Source organism: Epinephelus moara, chromosome 3 (assembly GCF_006386435.1).
Source record: "Epinephelus moara isolate mb chromosome 3, YSFRI_EMoa_1.0, whole genome shotgun sequence".
In the NCBI taxonomy this organism is placed as follows: Eukaryota; Metazoa; Chordata; class Actinopteri; order Perciformes; family Serranidae; genus Epinephelus; species Epinephelus moara.
The window spans coordinates 28,558,207-28,580,463 of NC_065508.1; the positions used below are offsets into that span (position 1 = coordinate 28,558,207).

Sequence of the window (22,257 nt, forward strand, 5' to 3'; positions counted from 1 at the left end):
GAATAATCCACCTCATCTCTCCTTTGGAGCTGAAATTTCCTGTCATGTTCCAATGTGTTTCACCTTTTATCTTTTCAAATATTCCAAAAGATGTTGAGTGAGGTTAAGGTCTGCTGGGTCCAGAGGGAAAGCCAGGTAAGTCGAAACAACTTTAAAGGAGAGATGAAGTGCAATCGTAAAGTTGAACTGAGGAAATGGTTTGGAAACTACAACTCTTCCATTAAGGCTGCTGTCTGTCAATCACCTTTTGACTGTACTTTAACCTAGAGTAGGGATGCTTTGTTTGTTTGTTTGGCTCTGTATCTGGGATAAAGATGCTTTTCTATTTTCATGACATCAGTTGAATACACTGTCCTCCAAATGATGATAAATTTGGGTCAGCCCAGTCTTGCTTTGAAGGAAAATGACTTGGCTTTATATATCTCTTCAGCAGGCATCATACTGCACTCTTAGGAAATATCATTTTAGGCTCTCACTTGATTCACTTACTGTAGCTCTTTGATTTAAACAGGACATATTATGTTGATGTTAGTTATTTGTTCAGTGGTGAGTGACATAGCTGTCTCACTGCCATCATTTCAGTTGACATGAAAGATAAGATGCTGCTAGGAGTGGTTTATGATTCTGTTTTTTGTGTCAATTGAATAAGTATGCTGACTTAAGAGTTCTGTAAATCAATCTACAACAGTGTTTACGGGCGTTTTAATAAATGCTTGTTGCAATTTCCTGTCACTGTTCATGGATGCAGCCAGTCAGCCCCTTCCTGGCTACAAAGTTCTAATTGGTAGATTGTTTCTATCAGCTGGTGGAAATCAACACATTCTCATCACATAAATTTTCGGTCATGGACTTTCCACATCGGCGTATGACGTGCAAGATACCCTGGGTGTGTTGGTTGTTGACGTTCTGGGATGCTGTGTCAACTTCAGTCTGTTACATGCATTGTCCGTTTTCAAAATACACTTCTGTTTTCACAGGAAATGTACAGTTTGCATACAGTCTCTTTCGAAATAAACACACAGTCGGTACAACATTGCAAATTGACGCTATTTTTCTTTCAACAACAAACGCACGTGGTTACGCTGAGCCAAGGTTTAGGAAAAAATAACAGGATTTGGCTTTATAATCTTGCAGGCAGTGAATGCCAGCCTTCCAGGTGAAAGTCGGTGGTTGTTGGACCCACTCACAACCCCTCCCACCCACTCTATTCGGACTTCCACTGCCTTAACTTTGGTTATTGTCCTGCCATGTTTCCTCCTAATGCCTGCGCGTGCCCTGCTGCTTATCATGCCAACATGAAAGGACCGCTTTTTTTGTCGGTGTCTGACGCTGGGAGTCACCGACCAAGTGCCAGATTTCGATGACTTCAGAGTGAGACCAGGTTGTGAGAACAGCTGTCAATGGCCAACAGCAGACTTGCTGATCAAATCAGACATGTTGCGGTGATTCAGAACACTGGAGTCAGACTGCAGATATTTTAAAAGACAATATCAAAAATTGTCAAATTCTTGCAGTGTGACAAAAAAATATCTGCAACTGGATCAAGCACTGCAGAAAGAACAATCGCTTGTTCTTTTGTCACTGGCCTAACCTTCAACACCATTTCATACAAACGTTCTGCCAAATTTGTCATATCTCTCCCTTTGTAACTAACAGACAAACAAACAGAACAAATATATACCCGTCTTGACAGAGGTCAACATGCTATAGGACTATACTTATTCAGTGAATATCAGGCTTTAAAATACCAAACAACTCATGCTTTGTACTGGGGAACATCCATTAATATTTGAATGAAGTATTTGGTGTGCCAGCAATTTGAGAAAATCCTTGCCAATCAGATATAATCCATTTCACAAAAGCATTTCTCAGAGATCGCATAATCCTCTTATGTATCACTTCTAAATAAGGCATTGTGGTAGAAGCATGAGCTGAATAAATAAACACTTTCTAATACACATTGAAAAGAAACACTGAGGCACTGTGGCACTGTGGCAAGGACACAGTTCCCCCATGCTTAAGGCTTGGGACAACAATACTGTAGGCTCAAAGAGATACAAGGACAGATGATAGAGAAGAGCCTGGTTCACACAGCAGGGCTGAACACAGTGGTATATTTCAGGAACAAAAAGTGTCAGTTCTGGCAAAGAGAAGGTGAGCCGGGTGCCACTGCAGAAAGTTTTTTTTATTATGTCAGAGCACGCAAGAATATATATTTCATTCCTCTTTGTGTACTTTGGACAAAAAAAAGAATGTGACCTTTAGCTTCATGCTCTCGTTGCCCTGTTCTTCTTCTCTTGTACTATTATATCTGATAGCAGGAGAAGGACATCACCGATGTCTGACAAAGGTAATTGATAGTCAAGTCTTTGGAAGAGAAGACTGTCCAAACGCTGAAAGGCTGTAAATTATCTGATCTGTCAGTTTTTGCAGGCGATAGTGATGAAGTTAATTTAAAAGCAGTGATAAGACAGCACAGTAGAAGGAGACTTTGTAAGGTGACAAAGTGAAAGTCCAACTTTTCCTCTCCCTATTCAAGTTCCTGAGTGCAGTGTCACTGATTACTGCTGACACATAGTATACCAGCTTTAATGAACCCTGTTGTTTTGGATTCTGTGAGCGCTCTATGTATTTATTGTATGTTTGAAATACTGTGTACGTGCTCCACTCTCTACTCCAACTAGACAAGAAAAAAAAATGAGTTGAGCACATTGAGTGCCAGAGCAGTAAATAGTGTGACACTGGTGCACTGTAAACTAATTGTGTGGATGCATGAGTAGATGAGTGCATATCCTGGGCAGAGTGTCCATATAATGTTTTTTCTTTTTTTGTCCTGTCCCGTTGGCCCTTTTGAAATCAGCCGCACAACAAAGTCAAAGGCCTCTGGAAAAGAAATATGCTGGGTGCAGCACTATTTTTCTAGGTACCGCATGCTCTCTTTCCCCACAGGGACAGTGTACATTTAAGCCCCGCCCACACTGGTGAGGAAAACAGTTAATTGCTCTCTATTGACTTTGTATTACGTGAAGGTGCCTCCTTGTCATTAACCAACCCGGTCTCACTCCGAAGTCTTTGAAAACCGACACTTGGTCGGAGACTTCTGGCGTCAGACACTGACAAAAAGAGCCATGCTTTCACATCAGCATGATATGTGGCTGGGTGCCGTTATGGTGGAACGGCGCCTGGCAGTGTCAGGGGAAAACACGGCAGGACAACGAAAGTTAAGGTGGTGGAAGTCTGATTAGGGTGCAGGAGGGGTGGTGGATGGGTCCAACAACCACCGACTTTCACCCGGGAAGAAAAAAAAGAGACCCATGTGATTTGATTCAGACTAATGAAGCATCATGTTAGCTACAGTCATTAAAGATACAGCTTTGCAGCCTGATGGAGAGGACGAATGATGACAGCGACAAACAAGTCTTTCAGTGTACACATGGCATGCAAGTAGTGCATCAAGATAGACTTAAAAAAAATCTGACCCTTTCCATTAATGCTTGCATTAGACCCTGCACTCATGGAATCACGTCCCATCTCATATTACCAGCCAGCACTTAAAATTTTGAATACTAAATGGACTGCATATAGATGGCACTTCTCAACCTGAGAAGGACAAAGTGCCTTCCAAAGCCTCTCATTCACCCACGCACACACACTCGCACATTACACTGATGACGGCGGAGCTGCCGTGCCAAGCGCTGGCCTGCTCATCGGGGACAATTTGAAGTTCAGTGTCTTACTCAAGGACACTTTGACATGTGGACAGGAGGAGCTGGGAATCATAATGTCTCAGTCATAATTGGCACGACTAAATGAGGTCACTACTCAGGGAAATACAGTCTGTCATTTGAAGTGTTTTGCACTTACGGCAGAAGAAATGAAAAACATTAAAATACAACATTTAACTTTTGACCAATTATTTGATTGATGTATTGATTATTAATCATAACTTATGGTCACTTTTTTTCCCTGTTGCAAAATCATATACACTTATGTGCATTAGGTTTTGCCTTCTCACTATCATGAATCATCTTCACAAATGTATTGCCAGTACAAAATAAGGCCTAATACAACAAGGTGATGTTCTGTATTTGAACCTTTTCAACAGTTTTTCTGAGGTCTAGCAAAACATTGTCACCTTGAGTGGAGGTAAATTAATATTTCATGTTTTGAAGTTATCATAAATGCCCAAAAGAAAATAGAAAACAGCTGGCTAATGAGTCTCAAAACAGTCAGTGCCACACAAGTTATCATCCATCAAGCTGCTATGATCACACTATGGAAATGTAGCAGACAGTCAAGGTAAAATTAGAGTTGATGAGTCTTGTGGCACAAATAGACTTTAAAGTAAAACATAAGAGAATTGGGATCAATACATCCTCTAATGGCTCCTTTCCCCCCCTTTTTCCCCTGTGCTGCCTGCATGATTTTAATTCATCTCGCCTTTTTTCTTGTGCCTCTCTTGATTCATCTTCATTCTTTCTCTGCATTTCATTTGAATCTTTTTTTCTTCTCGTCTCCGGCTTTAGCCGAGGATGACTCCCATCCAGAGAGAGCAGGGGATGATGAGTGCGCCTCGCCTAAGTGGCTGCAATCAATTGTGATTAGTGGCTGCCGCTACTTTTTGAGAGGAGCACATCAAAGTTTTTTTATTGGGTGTCAGAGTGGGTGAGACGGGGTGGGGCAGGGGTAATTACATTCTTTCAAAAATCCTCCTCCCCACTCTAGGTGAAGTCCAGGCTTCCAAATCGCTGTGTAGTCAACACCTGAATCCAGAATATGGGCACATTTAGCATTGCTTCAGCAGTTGTTTACACTCATGGGGGCTTTTCTCTCTCTGGCACCGCTAGTTGTAATCAAAGAACTGTCTGTTCTCATGTTTTAGTATTTTATCCATATTCTGCATTGTAGGAGTTTTACACCGATCAGCCAAAACATTAAAACCCCTGACAGGTGAAGAAATTAACATTGAGCATCTCATGACAATGCAAAGTCCTGCTGGTAAACCTTGGGTCCTGGCATTTACCTGGATGCCACCTGACACACACAACCCACCCAAACACCGTTGCAGACCAATTACATCCCCACGTGGCAACAGCACTCCCTGATGGCAGTGGCACCCCCAGCAGGACAATGCACCATGCCACACTGCAAAAACCACTCAGGATGGGCCAAAGGAATGTTAAAAAAAGCTCAGGGCACTGACCCAGCTAGGGGTGGGCGATACCACAAAATTTTTATTTTGATCTGATACCAGGTAATACAGGGCCAGAATTGCCGATATGTCATGATTTATGAGGTGAATAATCAATCTGCTTAAGTTACAGCAAGTGATGACCAATTACACTTTCAAAATGTAACGTTAACTGATGTTGAAGATCTGATTTTACTAAAATATTAATTTCACTACTGCCTGAATAGTCCTTGTCTGAGCATCTTGAAAGACACTGTGCCAGTGAACTCTCTGTGTCAGAGGTCTGGATGCGGAGGTGTTTCCCTCCTCCTCCCTTCTTTTCGGTTGCAGTTCCCAGTTCTCTTTCTGATGCTGTTTCCTCTTTCATTAATCCATCATTGCTATTATGTGTCAGATAAAACTAGTCAGGCTCAGACACACTATCTGCATTGAATGTCCAAGGACAGCTACAGTCACGGGGATGAGCACGAGGTTCTACTCATAATACAATTAAGGGTCTGCATCAGTAAATAGGGGGATGGCTGGGAGGTGAGTTTACCGTCCTCCTACTGCTGACATCAGGTGGAAGTGAAACTGAGAAGACGCTGCTGGATCTCAAGTACGTTGATTGAGTGCAGACAACATAAAAGCAGTAATGAAGCAAAGAGTAGCTACACGCAATGGATTGCTGCTTGCAGACAGTTTGACTCTTGAAATACAAATAGGTATGATATAGAAAAGAGAAACTAATCCCTTTTTTTGGTATCGATCCTATTGATGCTAGGATCTATCTTCAAAATGAAAATGTAGAATCGAGAGTATCGATATTTTAGGATTGATTCTCCCACCCCTACCGGCCTCAAAATTCCCCAGATCTCAATCTGATCGAGTATCCATTGGACGTGTTGGTAACCCACCTCGCAACCCACAGTACTCAAAGCATCCAACCCCCTGGTGCTAGACACCACAGAATACCTCCCACAGGTTCAGTGTCCATGCCTCAACAGGTGAGAGCCAAGTCATGCATATCTCTGGAGAACCAGCACCTCCACAAAGGCTCAATCAGTTGTTAATGTTTTGGCTGATCAATGTAGAATCCTCCAAGAGTTCTTTATCAATCATGTCATTTTTTAAGTAATAAGTTCTGCTTTTTGCACTTTTTTGCTATTAACATTAATCAAATAAGTGACAATTATTAGCCAACTCTGCAGCTCCATCTAGCTGTTAGCCTATTTTAGCTCATTAGCTTGTTTGGATAAAAGAAAACTGTTTTCAAGCCAAATGTTCACAATCTACTCAGGAGTAAACAGCTAACTGATTAAGATAGCCCAAACCTTGCAGCTTGAAAGCTTCAGATATTTTTCTCAGGTGTTAGTGGTGAATATTGGACGTCCCTTTGTCAGGTGACTAGAAACAAGATTTTAAAGCAATGGCTTTATTACTCTACTCTATTATACCCAGCATGTTAACATGATTTATCAGAACTCAGTTTCTTTGAAGATATACTATGCAGGATTGTCGCTAAGTGTTTGTAAATACACTCGTGTGCGAAAGTTAAAGTAAAAGCCAACCCCAGATCCATGCGGGCGGCATTTCACCTCGCTATGTACGCTGTTTTTCCTATGTCTCTTGGAAGCCTGCTGCTTACGGTCTGGCTGGCTGTTCAATCGGTGTGAGTGTGTGAAAAACTGAGTAGCAGGTGGCACCTTGTAATGTAGCCTCGGCCACCAGTGTATAAATGTATGTGTGAATGGCTGAATGTGACTCATAGTGTAAAAAGCGCTTTGAGTGGTCTGAAGACTAGAAAGGAGCTATACAAGTGCAGGTCCATTTACCATTCACCATTAACATCCTGAGCACAGAAAATAAGAAGAAAATAAGAATATACAGGCAGAGATTTGAGTCTCTGCAGATAATTACACTGAAGCACACTTCTAGTGGGTCACAATGTAATGCCTGTAGAACAAGGACACCATCATGGTATAGATTGGTAGTGTATAAGCCTCGCTTTCACTATGCAATTTTGTCTGCCACCAGGTACAGTCTTCCAGGAAAATGAGAGTTCTATTAAGAGTACAAAGGAAGTGCGTCAACCACTGCACAAATATGAAGAGGATAGTGCTTTTCCCTGATAGCTATCTGTCACTATTCCAAGTTACCAAAGAGTCCATCCATCCATTTTCATCCGCTTATCTGAGGCTGGGTCACAGGGGTAGCAGGCCGAGCAAAGCATTCCAGACGTCCCTCTCCCCAGCAACACTTTCCAGCTCCTCCTGTGGGACCCCGAGGTGTTCCCAGGCCAGATGAAATATGTAATCCCTCCAGTGTGTTCTGAGTGTGCCCTGGGGCCTCCTACCACTGGGACATGCCTGGAACACCTCCAATGGGAGGTGCCCAGGAAGCATCCTGATCAGATGCCTGAACCACCTCAACTGATCCCTTTCGACACGAAGGAGCAGCGGCTCTACGCAGAGCTCCCTCCAGATGTCCAAGCTCCTCACCCTATCTCTAAGGCTGAGGCAAGCCTCCCTTCTGAGGAAACTCATTTTGGCCACTTGTATCTGTGACCTCATTCTTTCTGTCATTACCCAGAGCTTATGACCATAGGTGAGTGTTGGGACCTAGATGGACCAGTAAATTGAAAGCCCAAGAGCCACTGATATCAAAAAGTACTGGTGTCATTTCTTTGCAGTTACTATCTTCAGTAGTGGAAATGGCTGATGGTGGAACAACCAAAGTAGCAGTGGAAACTCTATCCAGCAAGTTACAAAGTTGTCTGTTTCCACTTTAAAGACAGATGCACAACAAGAAGAGCTGCTTGAAATACTCAAAGCCAAGAGAGAGTTGAAAGACTTGTCTATCTCAACCAGCCCTTTCCAGTTGAACTCCCTCCTGCTGTTTCCACTTGACATTAAATGCCAGACCCCTTTCAAGTGCGAGGATGATCTAACAGTTAGTTCTTGTTCAAGATCCTGGTCACACGCAAAACAGATGAAGTATTAACTTTGGTATGAGTGATGACATGACAGTGAGGCCAATGTGTGGTATTTTTCACTTGACTTGGGCGTAGAACACAGCATGTGTGATTGTCAAGGATACACAGCGAGACACCGCTGCCTATTCATGATTCAACATTTATCATGATTGTGTAACAAAACCACTGTGGCACTTCAATTACTCTTGGGTCACTATTCATTTTTAATGGGACAATCTTTGTACCAATCATGATTCAACATTTTGAGAAATAACCAAGTTCAAATACGTTTTTCAATTTAAGTAAATGTCATTAATCACAGTGGGCTCAACTGCTATTAAATCTATTTATTTAACAAAATAATCAGGTCAAATGTAGTCTGTTTGCTAAATCCCATTGTGTCCTTCATGTTGGGATATTTTATACACACACACACACACACACACACACACACATCACACATACACATACGTATATATATCTATAAACAGTGTGTATATACACACTTTTTCCCTCCAGGCTGCCTCATTAAACTGTTTTCATGTAAAGCCTTTCACCCTGAACCTTGACCTTCAGTGGACAGATCACCCACTGCTACAGAAGCTGCAATCTTCCCCTCCTCCACAGGAGAACCAGGGCAGTGTTTGTGTGTGCGTTCAAGTGCTCCTTTTTATACAATCAGCCATGTAGCTGTGTATTTGAAGAAGATACTGCTTTAGTTAGTGATGTCACAAGTATGTGTCTTTGTTCTCACGTACACCACAAGCCTGTTCAAAGAGAATAAGAAGGATAACGCAACCCAAAGTGTGAACTAAGCCTTTAACAAAGCCATGTGGAATTGTATGTTAAAGACCAACCATTTCACCATTCATGAGTACAGCTGTTTTTCTATTGAAGCATAAGACATATAGATCTCTTTACAGTCTCTAGTATAAAGGCTGCAGTCTTATAAGAGGCTTTTGTTCATCAATCTTATTGATGCCATAAGGCCGAACAGTATGCACTGTTATGTGAAGTAAGTGTTAGAGGTATGATGGAGGCTGTTTAGTTAAGGAAATATTAGAGACTTGTTGTATTTGTAGGTATAATATCTAATTGTAGGTATAGATGTTTGGCTGTGCTATTAACAAGCCTCCAGTTATTCACATTTAGGGATTAATTCCTAAATAATCTCTCTGTGCATTTCCAAAACCTTGAATGAAAGTCATAATTACTGAAATGTATTTTGTCATAATACCATCATATCTTATGTACAGTAGCACTGCACTTCCTATTGATAATGTTGTTATTGATAATAAAACTAATTAGGGCTGTCAAAAATGATTAAACTATCAATCGCATTCTGTGATGCCCTCTGGCCTTCTAAAGACGGACGACCCAAAGGTGAAGCTTGTGTTAATCACAGACCTTATTTTTAGGCATCTAAACAAAAACCCTTCCCATCGACTCCGTGACGAGGGAACTGGGAGTGTAAAAATGCTAACTCATTTCCGGGTTTCAGAACTCATTTCTGCACCATTTGATATGAAAGCGAACTGCTGACTAATACGGGAAACATTTTTGATGGAGTTACAACATCAGCAAAGAAAACTGAAGCCTCTAGTGCAGAGCAGACATGTCAGAACAGAGACCGAGAGTTAGCATTAGCCTAGTGAAAGTTAGTGTGCAGTTTTTGAATGTAAACCAAACCAATGTGAACTCACTGTAACCCTGTACAGTCTGTTCTCACAAGTTTTTTGTGTTTTACTAAGAAAAACACTGCAACCAAATTTTTATGTGTCCCACATATTTTGAAAGGCTGTGATAACGTGACCAATGTGCTGACGGCAGTAAACGAGGCAGCAATCCCAAGTACTTGTAAGGAGGCAGATTGGGTTGGTAGATGGGTCACAAAAACAACGGACATTCGCCCAGGTCTTTCCTCTGGAGTCGCGTGTTCGGATCCATATGAACTTTGAGTCATTTTAAGTTTTGTCCTCATCATGTTTCTTTTCCGAAACTTAACCTCCTTAACTGTATGTTAAGGACGTAACATCATCGGGGCGGTGGCTTAGTGGTAGAGCAGGTGCCCCATGTACAAGGCTGTTGCCGCAGCGGCCCGGCTTCAAATCCAGTCTGTGGCCCTTTGCTGCATGTCATCCCCTCTCTCTCCCCCCCTTTCATGCTTACCTGTCCTGTCCAATAAAGGCAAAATGCCCTAAAAAATATCTTGAAAAAAAAAAAAGGACGTAACGTCATTAGTGGGGTGCAAATTTGTAGGATATCATACGAATATTTCTATTAAAGTATGTTGCATCGTAGCAGATATTGTATGTTTCACAACCGCTAATGCTGTGTCAGCCACTGCCAGTTACAAGCTAACAAACAGCATAAACTAATTAAAGATGCTAACTACGCTTACCATATTGTTGCGTCTACTAGACATGAAGTTTGGTTGCACAGACGACACCTCATCTGAGTCTGGATCTGACCGAGGCTCAAACATGTATGGCTGAATCTCTCAGATGTTTCCTCCAAAACTAACACTAGCCATCTTGACGCACATGGCGCTTTCACCAGTCAATTTAGCGCTAATCTCGCATAGCCAGATCTCTCTTCACACTATGTTTTTGTCAAAGAATTTGACACGGGGGGAGAACGAGTAGCTGTGCTGCCAACCCCTTTTCAGGCTACTTTTTAATGTGGGAAAACCAGAAAATATTAATTACAGCAGAGTATTTTACACACTACGCTATATATATATAACTAGTATATGCCACAAAGAAGGGGAGGTCGAATAAAACCCAGTGCATCACATCCATCTCCTGATACATATGGACATTTGAAACTCATCAAAATAAACTAAACTGAATAAAGATGCTCATAGAATGCATCAGACATAAAGTATAACAGTAGGATGACCAACAGTCAAGTTACTCTGTGTATGAAACTGCAGACAGTTTCAAAGCACTCCTCCCTTTCTGTCTCTTTACCCTCTCTTGCTCTCACTCACAAACATAATCCACCACTGTGGATTCAGACGGAGATGGCAGATGTGATATTTCGAAGGGGGCAATGTTGTTTGGAGGCTGCCTGGTGGATGCCATGTCATAATGAAGCAGTGCAGCTGTGGCGAAGATGCCTGGGAGGGATCACAGGAGATCAAGGAGCCCCCCCGTCAAAGAAGAACACCTTGCCCTTGACAGCCAGCTTGTGGGAGTCGGCTCACTGCAGTTCGGCACAACAGCAGATAAATACCAAGCTCGGTGTAGCGTATGCAATGAGGCTTTCTGCGAGTGTGCCCTTGTAAAGTATGTAGAAGGTGTGTTTGTAAGGCGGTGAACATGACTAAGGAGGGGTGGTGAGTGTGGAGGCGGGCCTGACACTCACCTCGCAGGGGGCCAGGGAGTCTCTGGTGGATCAGAATGTAGAAAGAACTAAGTCATGAGTGCATGTACAGTATGTTTGTGCACACGCCTGAAGTCTTAGCTCAAGAAAAAGGTCAGAACATATAAAAAATGTACTCTAACTGCAGCAAACAACAGGCAGCAGTCTGTACCATAATATCTGGGAAAGATGCAATCAAATATGTTGAACATGCAGCCTATGAACAGTCATGCAAATACATGAAAAAGAAATGTGTGTGCATGGTTATGTTAAAAAGAGGGAAGAATTAAACACTAGAAGACATTTTAGACTGGGGATTTCCAAATTAAACTTGGACTTACATCTGTACATATTGTTTTAGTGCTTCAAATTCATTTTATATACACTTTTTTTCATCTGTATCCAACCATAAATATAAGACTGTATGCTTTGAAACCAACTCAGGGACACTCAAGTCCTCAATTCACTTCAGCTTATCAAGTTCTCATAGCTAACATGTTAGCAAATAACTGCCTACTTCTACATCCAGCAGACATGGAGCAACAACATATGTCAGTCCAATATTCACTCTCCTTTTAGCTCTGGTTTTGGTCTCCACCATAGAGTGTATATAAAGATGGACAGCATGACAGCTCCCCAGAAGTGAAACCAAAATATCTTGACCCCCCCTCTGATGGCTGGCGACAAAAACACCTCACCTCCTTCCTGCCCTACACAGACATTCTCAGTCTTTATAGCATGTCAGTAGCTCTCAGCATCAAGTATTGCCATGGATGGGTTTGCACTGGAGTTAGTTTAAAGCCCAGTGCATCTGGTAAAGACACCAAAGGCTACCTTCAGTGTCAATATCACACACCAAGGGGTCCAGGGGTGTTACAAAGCATCAGTATTTGACGCCCTGGGAATGAGAATAGGCTGATAATATATATGTATATTTAAAGTTCAGGTCTTTAGACTCATTCAATATGAACTGGTGATGAAACAGGATGTTCAAATTTGATATAAACACAGAGCATTTCTTTCTCTCTCTCTTTTCATCAGATATTGGAAAATGGATCTTTGTTTGGTGGCAATGTGTAGAAGTGGGGTTACACACACACACACACACACACACACACACAAACTCACACAGCAGCTCGACATGTGTCAGGCTAAGAGAGCAGTGTGAGGACCAGTAGCTGAAACAGCTGACTACAGCTAAAACAACAGCTAAACTCCAGGTCAGTGCTAAAGCCATTTTGTATTTCATACCAAGAAATATACCTGACACATGTATCTTGTTCCTGTGATTAACCAGTCTAGACAACAAGCACTGCGGGAGTTTGCTAGATCGATTGCAGTGATTTCACAGTTTTTCAAATCATGCTCAATTTTTCCACAAATTTAAACACAAAAGTAAAACCCCATCCTGTTCTGAAATGTTCCAATACTCTACTCTACATCATGCTGTCTAATATGCATGGCTGGAATACCCAAACCTGTCTCCTACACAGTATGTTTACTAGTTTGATTTGCCAAATACATTTTGGAGGAAACATGATTGCTGCCTGGATTACGTTTACAGGCATCATTTGTTTTTAACCTGGGAAGTGTGACGACTTAATACAGAAGTCATAGGGAGGATTTTAGGGTCGATGGTCGTGCATTGGGACCAAGGGACCCTAACACCAGAGTTTGTGGTTCATGTCCTCGCATGGACAGATAATGAGACAATGGGCCCCACCACCTCTCCTACACAGGAGCAAGAAACACAGATTCTGTGGTGGTTTTTGCCTCTGTTTTGTTCTTGTTTTGCGCCTCTTTGCTATTGTAATGCATTTCTTTGTGGTTTTGTGTCTCTCTGTAGTCGTTTTGTGTGTCTTGGTGGTTGTTTTGCATATTTTTTGTGGACATTTTAGCCCCATTTCCACCAAACACTTTCGGTACGTACTTTGGGAACCAACAGTAACCCTTCAGACATGGTAACTAGACCCTAGGTCTGTTAAGTGTTTCCACTGCAAACAGTACTTTTAAATGTGGGCGGGGTTGTTGTCACTCACTGCTCTGTCCAGTATTTGCTGTATTTCCTCATCAGCGGTGACACAGAGGAATGTACGTACCTTGTTTATTGTCCGCAGAACGAGGCTGAACCCCAGTACTTTCAGAACAAAATAGAACAGGCCATACGTGAGTGTCTCGATAGGATATTTAAAAATAGCAGCTTTGTGTATTTAATCCTTCTCAGGCAAGTGAAGCCGGCCAGCGCTCCATGATGCTTTTTTTCTCTAAGTGAGGATTAGAATATATGCAGTTCACATAATGCGGTATGTAAACGGTTGAAGATCCACTCATTACTAAAAGTGTATGTCATCCAAGAGAGACAATAAAAACTAAAGTAATGGTCAAAGTTGTCATACTGAAATCTAAGGTGTGCTGATGAATTCACGTCATCAACTCATGCACAGAGTAACATTACAAGTAAACGTCCCTCCTTAAAAGTTGCCGACAGTCGGGCCAGTGAATTCAGATTTCTTTTCTCAGACTACAGCTGCTGTGAGAGGCAGCAAAACATCCTTTCATTTTACAGTTTTAGTTTTTAGACTTGCCATGATATAAACACTTATAATAAGCCTCAAAACCAGCCACAACTCAGCACTGAGTAGAGTGACTGTCCTCTATTGACCAATCAACAGACTGCAGTGTTCACAGCTCCACCTTTTACAGGGTTTCTGCAGGTATCAGCAAATCTAATTTAATGCTTTTTAATGCCCATTTTAATGCCACTTTAAACAAATTTAATGCCCATGTCCAACCGCAGATACAGTTTTTTATTTATTTATTTTATATATATATATATATATATATATATATATATATATATGTAGACAAAATTGTAAGCATTTGACAATGCTAATCTTGAATATTTGAGAAAATCTAAATTTACATTAACTGTCACTCTATAGTGAATTAGAAATGGCTCACAAGACGGTTCACAGTCTCAGAATTTATTTGCACATCTCAAAAATAACAAAACCAGCCTGAAGAATGATGTGAAAAACTAACTCTAACCTGAAAAGGCTGGAGGCGGTCACTGTAGCGGCAGGTGTGGTGGTGGTAGCAGCAGCAGCTGCAGTTGTGGTGGCGACAGCAGAAGTTGCGTTGCTGGTCACGGCAAAGAAATTCGGCACAGTTAACTGCTGCCTGCCTTTAATCGCCGACTTGTGACTATCTGACAGCATGTGTGATTTCACCGCATTGACGCCCATTGTGCAAAGTTTGAAGATCTTTTTGCACACGCTGCAAAATGCCTCTCCGGGTTTACCGTCGACAGGCTTTAACCAGGTTCTGAATAGTTCCTCATCCAACCACTTCTGCTGAAACTTGCATTTTCCCATTTTTCCGACATTTCGCTAATATTCCCTCCGCTCTTTCGCCACAGCATGAGCACGCTCACAGCACGTTGCATTCCAAGCATCAGGTGTTGTGACATCGTGCACCGGCCGTAAACAATAGCCAATTAAAGGGGTCTGCTGTCAATCATCACATTATACTTCCGATCAAAATTATTAAATGTTGATATAATCAAAATAAATCATGAATAACAATGTTTCTTTTCCATCAAGTGTATTTTTTAATGCCTCTGGACATCGAATTTAATGCTTTTTAATGCCATTTAAGGCCTTAATTTTCGCAAAATCTATTTAATGACTTTTAATGCTTTTTAATGACCCGCAGAAACCCTGTTTTAGTACCAGATCTGTGTGCTAAGTACCCCAACAGAGGGGGGACCAAAAATGGGGACAGTACAGAACGGTTCCATTGGTACCATCCACAACTTTTCACAGTGGAAACAGAAAAAATGCATACTAAACTGAACTGAACCGAAGTGAACTGAACCGTACTGGACTGCTCAGTGGAAGCGGGGCTTTTGAGTTTCTTCCTGGTCAGGATGTGTTAATTTGAGTGACACTTTGCAGGTTAAGGCCAGAGGGGGCCTTGACACTTTGGGCCCCTGGGCCTGTGCCTGATAGGCCCATCTATAGTCCTGCATCCCATGTGTTGTTTGGTTTGGTCTAATTAAACCTTTGGTTAATGTTAGGGTCTTGTTGTAGTTTTATTTAAGGGGGGTTAGGGTTAACCATCACCCTAAGACCACAACCTTTCACGAACCAAACCCAGTGCTTTATCTCCCTTAACATAAACATGTATCATGCTGCAGCCGCAGGGAGCACATTTTATGGGAAAACAATATTTGCAAATAAAAAATATTTTAGCAGACGGGGTTAGGATCTGATGCAAACTCTTGAGAGCTGTATTAACTACACGGCTGTAAAAGTTCTTAATGAATCACATCAACCTCTGTACATTTTGAACTTACAACATAATATTGTTATATAGTTACAGAGGTCAATATGTTATACTCAACATTCTACACTCAGGGGTTTAAAAAGCATAATTAAAGAAACCAAAACCTGGCAAGACAGAACAGAGCAGAGAAAGTCCAGCTCAACACAGCTAATTAGAGCTGTGACATGATAATTGGGCAAGATAAGAATAAACATAACAGGTCATTAAATGTTTAGGGATATGAGCTGCTTTTATTAAAGCAGGCACGCTGAAAGCGAAACATGTTTGGTGGATTGTATTAACCTCATTCTGTATTAATCCTGCTGCAGACATGTGGGTCAAACTTAATGCAGCTCCGTGGAAGTGCAAGTAAAGTAAGAGAATATTAATCAATGTTTTGCAGCTTTACTGCCGGCTCCGTTCACATGATTTGGTTTAACACATTTTATGATATTTGGCTTAATTTATCAGCTTTGTCTTCAAACTGCTTCTTGGGTTATTTTTTTTACCAAATGTAAATGAAATGTCAAAAGTCTGTCTAATTTTATGACTGCCTGCAAAATGAACCAGCGAATCTGACATAAATAAATGCCTCACTGGGATTGATTTCCATGTCATCTGATCACATCAAATGGCTTCAGACTATAATTACACACATACCATATCAATCACATAAAGACACGGCAGTGCTGAATGATTTCTCTTGTGCAGGCGAGCTACTTTTTCCTCTGACAGACTCATAATAGCCCCTTAGATGCTCTACTAAGGAAAAGATTTTCTTGCACTGTCTTTTAACACTGAGATTGTGTTTTCCTTTACACATAGATGTCACAAAGAAGAATTTCTGTTTTTACAATATACTTGGACCATATATTTAAATGTCTTTGTAAAGTCACCCTGATAGCATGATAATGGTATGCCAGTTCAAAATGAAACTGGACTTAAATTGTGAAGTCAAATATGTTCTGTTGTGAAAGCTTTCTTAGTTCTAATGCTGCATTTGTGCCATGACGGAAACATGGGAGACATAAGAAAACCTCTTGTTATAACAACTTGGGAGCATTTAGACATTATTTCAAGATGATTAGTTAGCTCTGTAGTCACACCAGAGAGCTAATTAAGCCTTAACTGCCTACATTTTTAATTATGTTACATTTTTGTAGTGGAACGAACCCTGACCCTGTGTTCTGGCATTGGCAGCCAAAATGCTGAACAAACAACTACAAATCAAAACTACTTACGGGAAACAAGGCCAAACAAAAACAGCACACCAACAATAGTCCCACCAGTCTGTTAAGTCCATATTTGTATCTTATTTTTCTTCCACTGTCAAATGCCAGTGGAAATATGAAGGAGAAAATCGAAAATTGGCTGCTTTAGTGATGGGTCTGAACGAAATGTACGTATTAATGGATCAAAATCAATTTACTTTAAAAGCACGCTTAAGTACACAAGAACACCCCTTAATTAAAGATGACAGAACATATGACAGTAATGTAACTCAAAATGATGCCTGATACTCACGTCTCATGTCTCTGAAGTAAATTGTCTGTCTGTTGGGGTTGAGCAGCTGGATAACAGAGTCGTCGTTGTTCTTCACCCGGCAGCTGATGATCGCCATCTCGCCCTCCACCACCGACACATTATCTGTCACCAGGTTCTGACTCACCACTGGACAGGACAAAGAAAAGAACACATACATTACCACAGGTGTATTGGTTAATCCAAAAAAGCAAGAGAAACCCAAAGCAATTGCAGTTCTGATAAGAGTAGCAAGGCTTTTTTTCAAGACACCTCCATCTTTTAGCAAGAGTCTTTTTGAATGATTCAGATATAGCATAACACTGCTATATCTACCATATGATAGAGGGTGTTTCCAGCCACCCAACCTTTTATGGTATTTCAGGGCAGCTCAGCTTAGATCAGCCTTTTCTTGGTTCCCTGATCCTTCCAATCTACCATTGGTCCAGAGAGTGCCTGGGGGCCTTTCAAGACACCTTCCTGTTTCAGCAAGAGTCTTTTTGAATGATTGAGATGTAGCTTTATCTACCATTTAATAGGGGGTGGCTCCGGCTACCCAACCTTTTTTGGTATTTTAGGGCATCCCAGCTTAGATTGGCCTTTTTCTAGTTCCCTGACCCATCCGATCTACTATAGGTCTACACAGTGTCAGAGGACTTTCAAGATACCTCCATGTTTTGGTAAGAGTATTTCTGAATGATCAAGATGTTGCTTAACACTACTATATTTACCATATAATAGAGGGTGGCTCCAGCTACCCAACCTTTTTTGGTATTTTAGAGCAGCCCAGCTTAGATCGGCCTTTCCCTGGTTCTCTGACCCTTCCAATCTACCATGGGTCCAGACACTGCCAGAGGACAGACTCTTGATACGTATCTTTACCCTGTCACTCTCTGCAGGATTAAGCAGAACACAGCTAATCCTTCTGTTAAAACCACAATTACACCTTGGTATGAATCACAAGATATGTTTAGGAAACCAACAGGGTTATCACAGTTTTCTCCCATTTGGGGTAACACATTATTTACACCAGGTAAAGCAGAGCCTGGATTTAGGCCCTGGGCTCAGAGGGGATTAAAGAAGATCTCAGGCCTTTACAGAGATAACATCCTCATGTCCTTTGAAAATGTTGAAGATAAATTTAGGATCCCTCAAGATCATTTGTTCAATATATTTTTCAAATATAGAAAAACAATGACAATTACATAAAATATACAACAGAGAAAAGAAGGCTCAGAGTTCATTGAGAGGCAGGGAAGATGTTTTGAGGAAGACTTGAAAGATGCAACCAAACCATTTTAGAAAGAGTGATGTATTATGTTCAGAATCAATAGAGATATGTGATACAAAAAAAAGGTCTTTTTGAGGGTACAAAATAAAAAGCCCAGTCACCAGAGGAAAATGTTGGCATTGTATGTTTCTGCAAACCCATAAAGTTATCTTTAAACATTTTGAATATATCATAACAACGTATCTAAAGTGACTTACTTTGTTATTCAAAGTTGGGGGAAGATGGTGGATGGCATGACATGGGTGAGATGCTTGCCAACTTGCAGACCCCTGTTAAAGCCAATAGCCAAAACTATTGTTTTTTTTTACTGAGACATCACTGTGTCACTTGCCGGGATAGTGTCATGAATGGTGGTTGTTTTTCACTGAGACAGTGCTGTGTTACTAGCCAGGATGGTGGCACCAAAACTGGGTATTTTAAGCTCAAACACAGTCTTTTCCAAACCATAACCAAGTGCTTTTTGTGCTGAAACCTAACCACATGTTGATCACAGCACAGTTAAAACATAAGGAAACATAAAGTTTCAATGTATTAGCTACATAATAATGTACAATGTAACAATGTAAGATATGAATGGTACAATGCCAACTTTTATTCTTGCGATTGGTTTGAAATAAAGTAAAAGACAGATTCCTACATAGCATATAATGCTTTCACATAAGCACATAAGGGCTGTCAGGTGTATTAATGGAAAACAGGACAGAGGCATGACTACAGAAATGATCAGCACACATGGGATTTAAAAGAACACAGTACGACAGGAAGACAGTAAAAACCTACCCAGTAAGGGCTGTCTATCTGTCTCCATGATAGCAAGTAATATAAATCAAATCAGGGCTAAACAAAGAGACGACCCAAAAGATTGTGGAGAGACAATAATTTCTATCTGGCCACTTTCAAATGTGACAGTTTTGTTAAATGACAGAGCACAGCGGCAACAAATTCAGAGCACAAAACCAGGTAGAACATCTCACTCAATAGGAAAGGATATCTCCAAAGAATATTAATGGATATTGATAGGACAGTGTTTCTCAATCTGTCACTCAGGGCCCCCCAAGGGGTCCCAAGATAAATGAGAGACATCGTGAGAGGATTAATAGGATAGGAGAGCAGAATAAAACATCTGTACTACACAGAAGTACATATACTTTTCCATTTATTTATGTACTCTGCTTACAGGAAATAACAGGGTAATTTTACCTGTTCTAGACATTAAAGTTGATTGATATAAAAGAAGAGAAAAGCAGATATAAGCTAAAGACATCTGCAACAATTGATCACAAGCTCTGCAGACAATGCGTGAGGACACTTGCATAAAGTCATTGGATTCAATAAGCTCTGCAAATGTTTTGTCTTTAAAACTTTGCTTCTTCTGCACAAGAGAAGGAACAGAAGTCCTCTAACTCTCCTTTCTTGAGTAAGTGTTGTTGATGTAATATAACATTTAATGAGTGTCAACGTGCAGCAGGTGGCGGACCAAAACCCTTTAATGCGTGTCCACCGGAATAAATAGATCTGAGTGACCAGAGAAACAGTACGAGCCTGTGGGCTGAGAAAAATTGGTCACGGCCGTCATCGGTCATCAGCCGCAACTTAGATTGCTGCACTTCCTTGTTTCACAAACAATATCTTTGCCTGACGAATGAAAAATGGATTCTTTGTAGCTGTGTGGCTATTTTGATTTGAAAAACTACAGTAATAACATCTCAGACTTTGCTTTGGGGTTGCATCCATTGTCGAGGTTGATGGTATGCCTTGAGTGGCTTTGGTTTGTTTTAAATGATCGCCACAACACCAGCACCTGGCAGCTCGGCAGTGGTGGCTGCTACTTATGTTGGTCCCCAGCACAATATTTTTCTGATGAGATACAGCGCACACATATGCTCTAGGCTGCATGGATATGGAAAAACACAAACAGGCAGTCAAAGTGAAAGGTCAAATCAACAATTTAGGGTATCAGCCAACTATATTTGAATTGCTTATGCTCCTCAGTTACAGAGAAACAATACTGTGCAACACATCAGACCACAATACTGAAAAAAAAGGTGCAGACTGTTCAGCCCAGCAGATTATCGTCATCTCATCAAAAACACACTCAGCAGCCAAATACTTTTGACTGACACAGCAGCCCATCAGTAACACAGAGTCACGTATAAGCCTCTTTTACACTGCCTGTTGAGGCGGGAATATTGCGCCGTTATGCCGCCTCACCGTTCTGTATATAAGGTACCACTACAGAATAGGAGGACAGAGTTGTCTCACCTTTAAGTCGCCATGGGAGGTAGTAACAAAACTATGTCTGTATAAACAGGACAGCTGGCAAGATGGGACTATGAGCAGGATGGATGCAACATTTTGAAGACATGTTATGTGCATGATCCACCACAGGAGATTTAATTTAAAAAATAGCTGCTAGCAGTTAGCAGCTAACTCAAAGAAGAACAGTGAAAACGTCCACAAATTGGGAAAAACAATGAGGTCTGGGAGTTCCTTACCCTCCAGGCAGAGGACAAGATCATCACCATATAACAGGGACAGTAAATATATTTATTGCCATGTTTCTGCCACTGTAATTATTTATAAAGCACTGCCGACATGTATGTTTTATATCACACGAGAGGCTGACACTGTTGTGAAAAACGTCAAGCCCGTCACACTTCTTTTGTTTCTGCGATGGCACACTGGAGCAGAATGATGCATTTGGTCCCGTGCAGAAATGAAAAGGCAGCATAAAGAAGGGACTTAGTCGCAGCCTTATAGCACATCTCTATGGAAAAGGGGCTACAGAATAAGCATTAATACATACTTAAAGTCATTTCTGTGACTTGGCTGAGACACATGTCAGACTAAAAGAAGAAACAAACTGAGCAACTGCTTGTGCTTTTCACAGCCTGTGTGATGTCCAAAGGATTAGGTATGTCAGCAAGCTTGTTTTAGATGTTATCCAACTACCGTAGGCAAGAGAAGGAAAAAAAAAAAAAAAAAAAAATCCATGTCCTTCCCTTTCCATTAGTGCTTTGTGATGCAGCGAGACAGGGAATGAGAATTACACTATGACGCACTATACAGGATAAAACTGTTCCTGACGCCCCACATATGTCAGATCAGGCCATTTTCAGTCTGATGCTGTGTAATCTGAGTAGTTGCATTGTAAGCCCAGTCCTGACATTTGATGCTCTCAGTGGATTCAGCCTTTGCTCCAAATGGGTCTCACAGAAATACATGAAATGACCACAACCTCTGAACAGGGCATTACGCTGTGGTGGCATGTATTGTGTTGAAAATACGTTCGACACCACAGAAATAGTGCCAAGAGAAAGTCAATCACAATCCTTTGTCATGGTTGACTCATGAATTACCTGGTTCCATAATGTTATGACCCATAGGCCAGGCACGTCCAAAGTCTTGGCCCGTGGACCGATTTTACGCTCACGGTTTGTTGTTCAAAATATACTATGCTACCACTACGCAATATTGGTTGATCAAGCTAGATCACTTTTGATCCCCTCAGTGGTTCATTTGCCTCTCCCACTCCAATATATTGAATCGTAACCCCTGTATCATGAAACACATAGTATTGCCAGATTCTTGCCAACACACAGCCCTTCA

The 22,257-nt window shown here is 41.2% G+C and overlaps 1 protein-coding gene across 6 annotated transcripts in view; it reads right to left on the minus strand.

Annotated features, from left to right (window-relative positions):
* The window catches only part of cadm1a (cell adhesion molecule 1a), a 599,487-nt gene that overhangs the window by 127,349 nt on the left and 449,881 nt on the right, over positions 1-22,257 (minus strand). For all 6 annotated transcript variants that reach the window (XM_050040229.1, XM_050040233.1, XM_050040232.1 and 3 more), the window contains one exon: positions 17,361-17,507. In XM_050040229.1, coding sequence (XP_049896186.1) covers positions 17,361-17,507 — 147 coding nt within the window. The remainder of the gene's footprint in view (positions 1-17,360; positions 17,508-22,257) is intronic.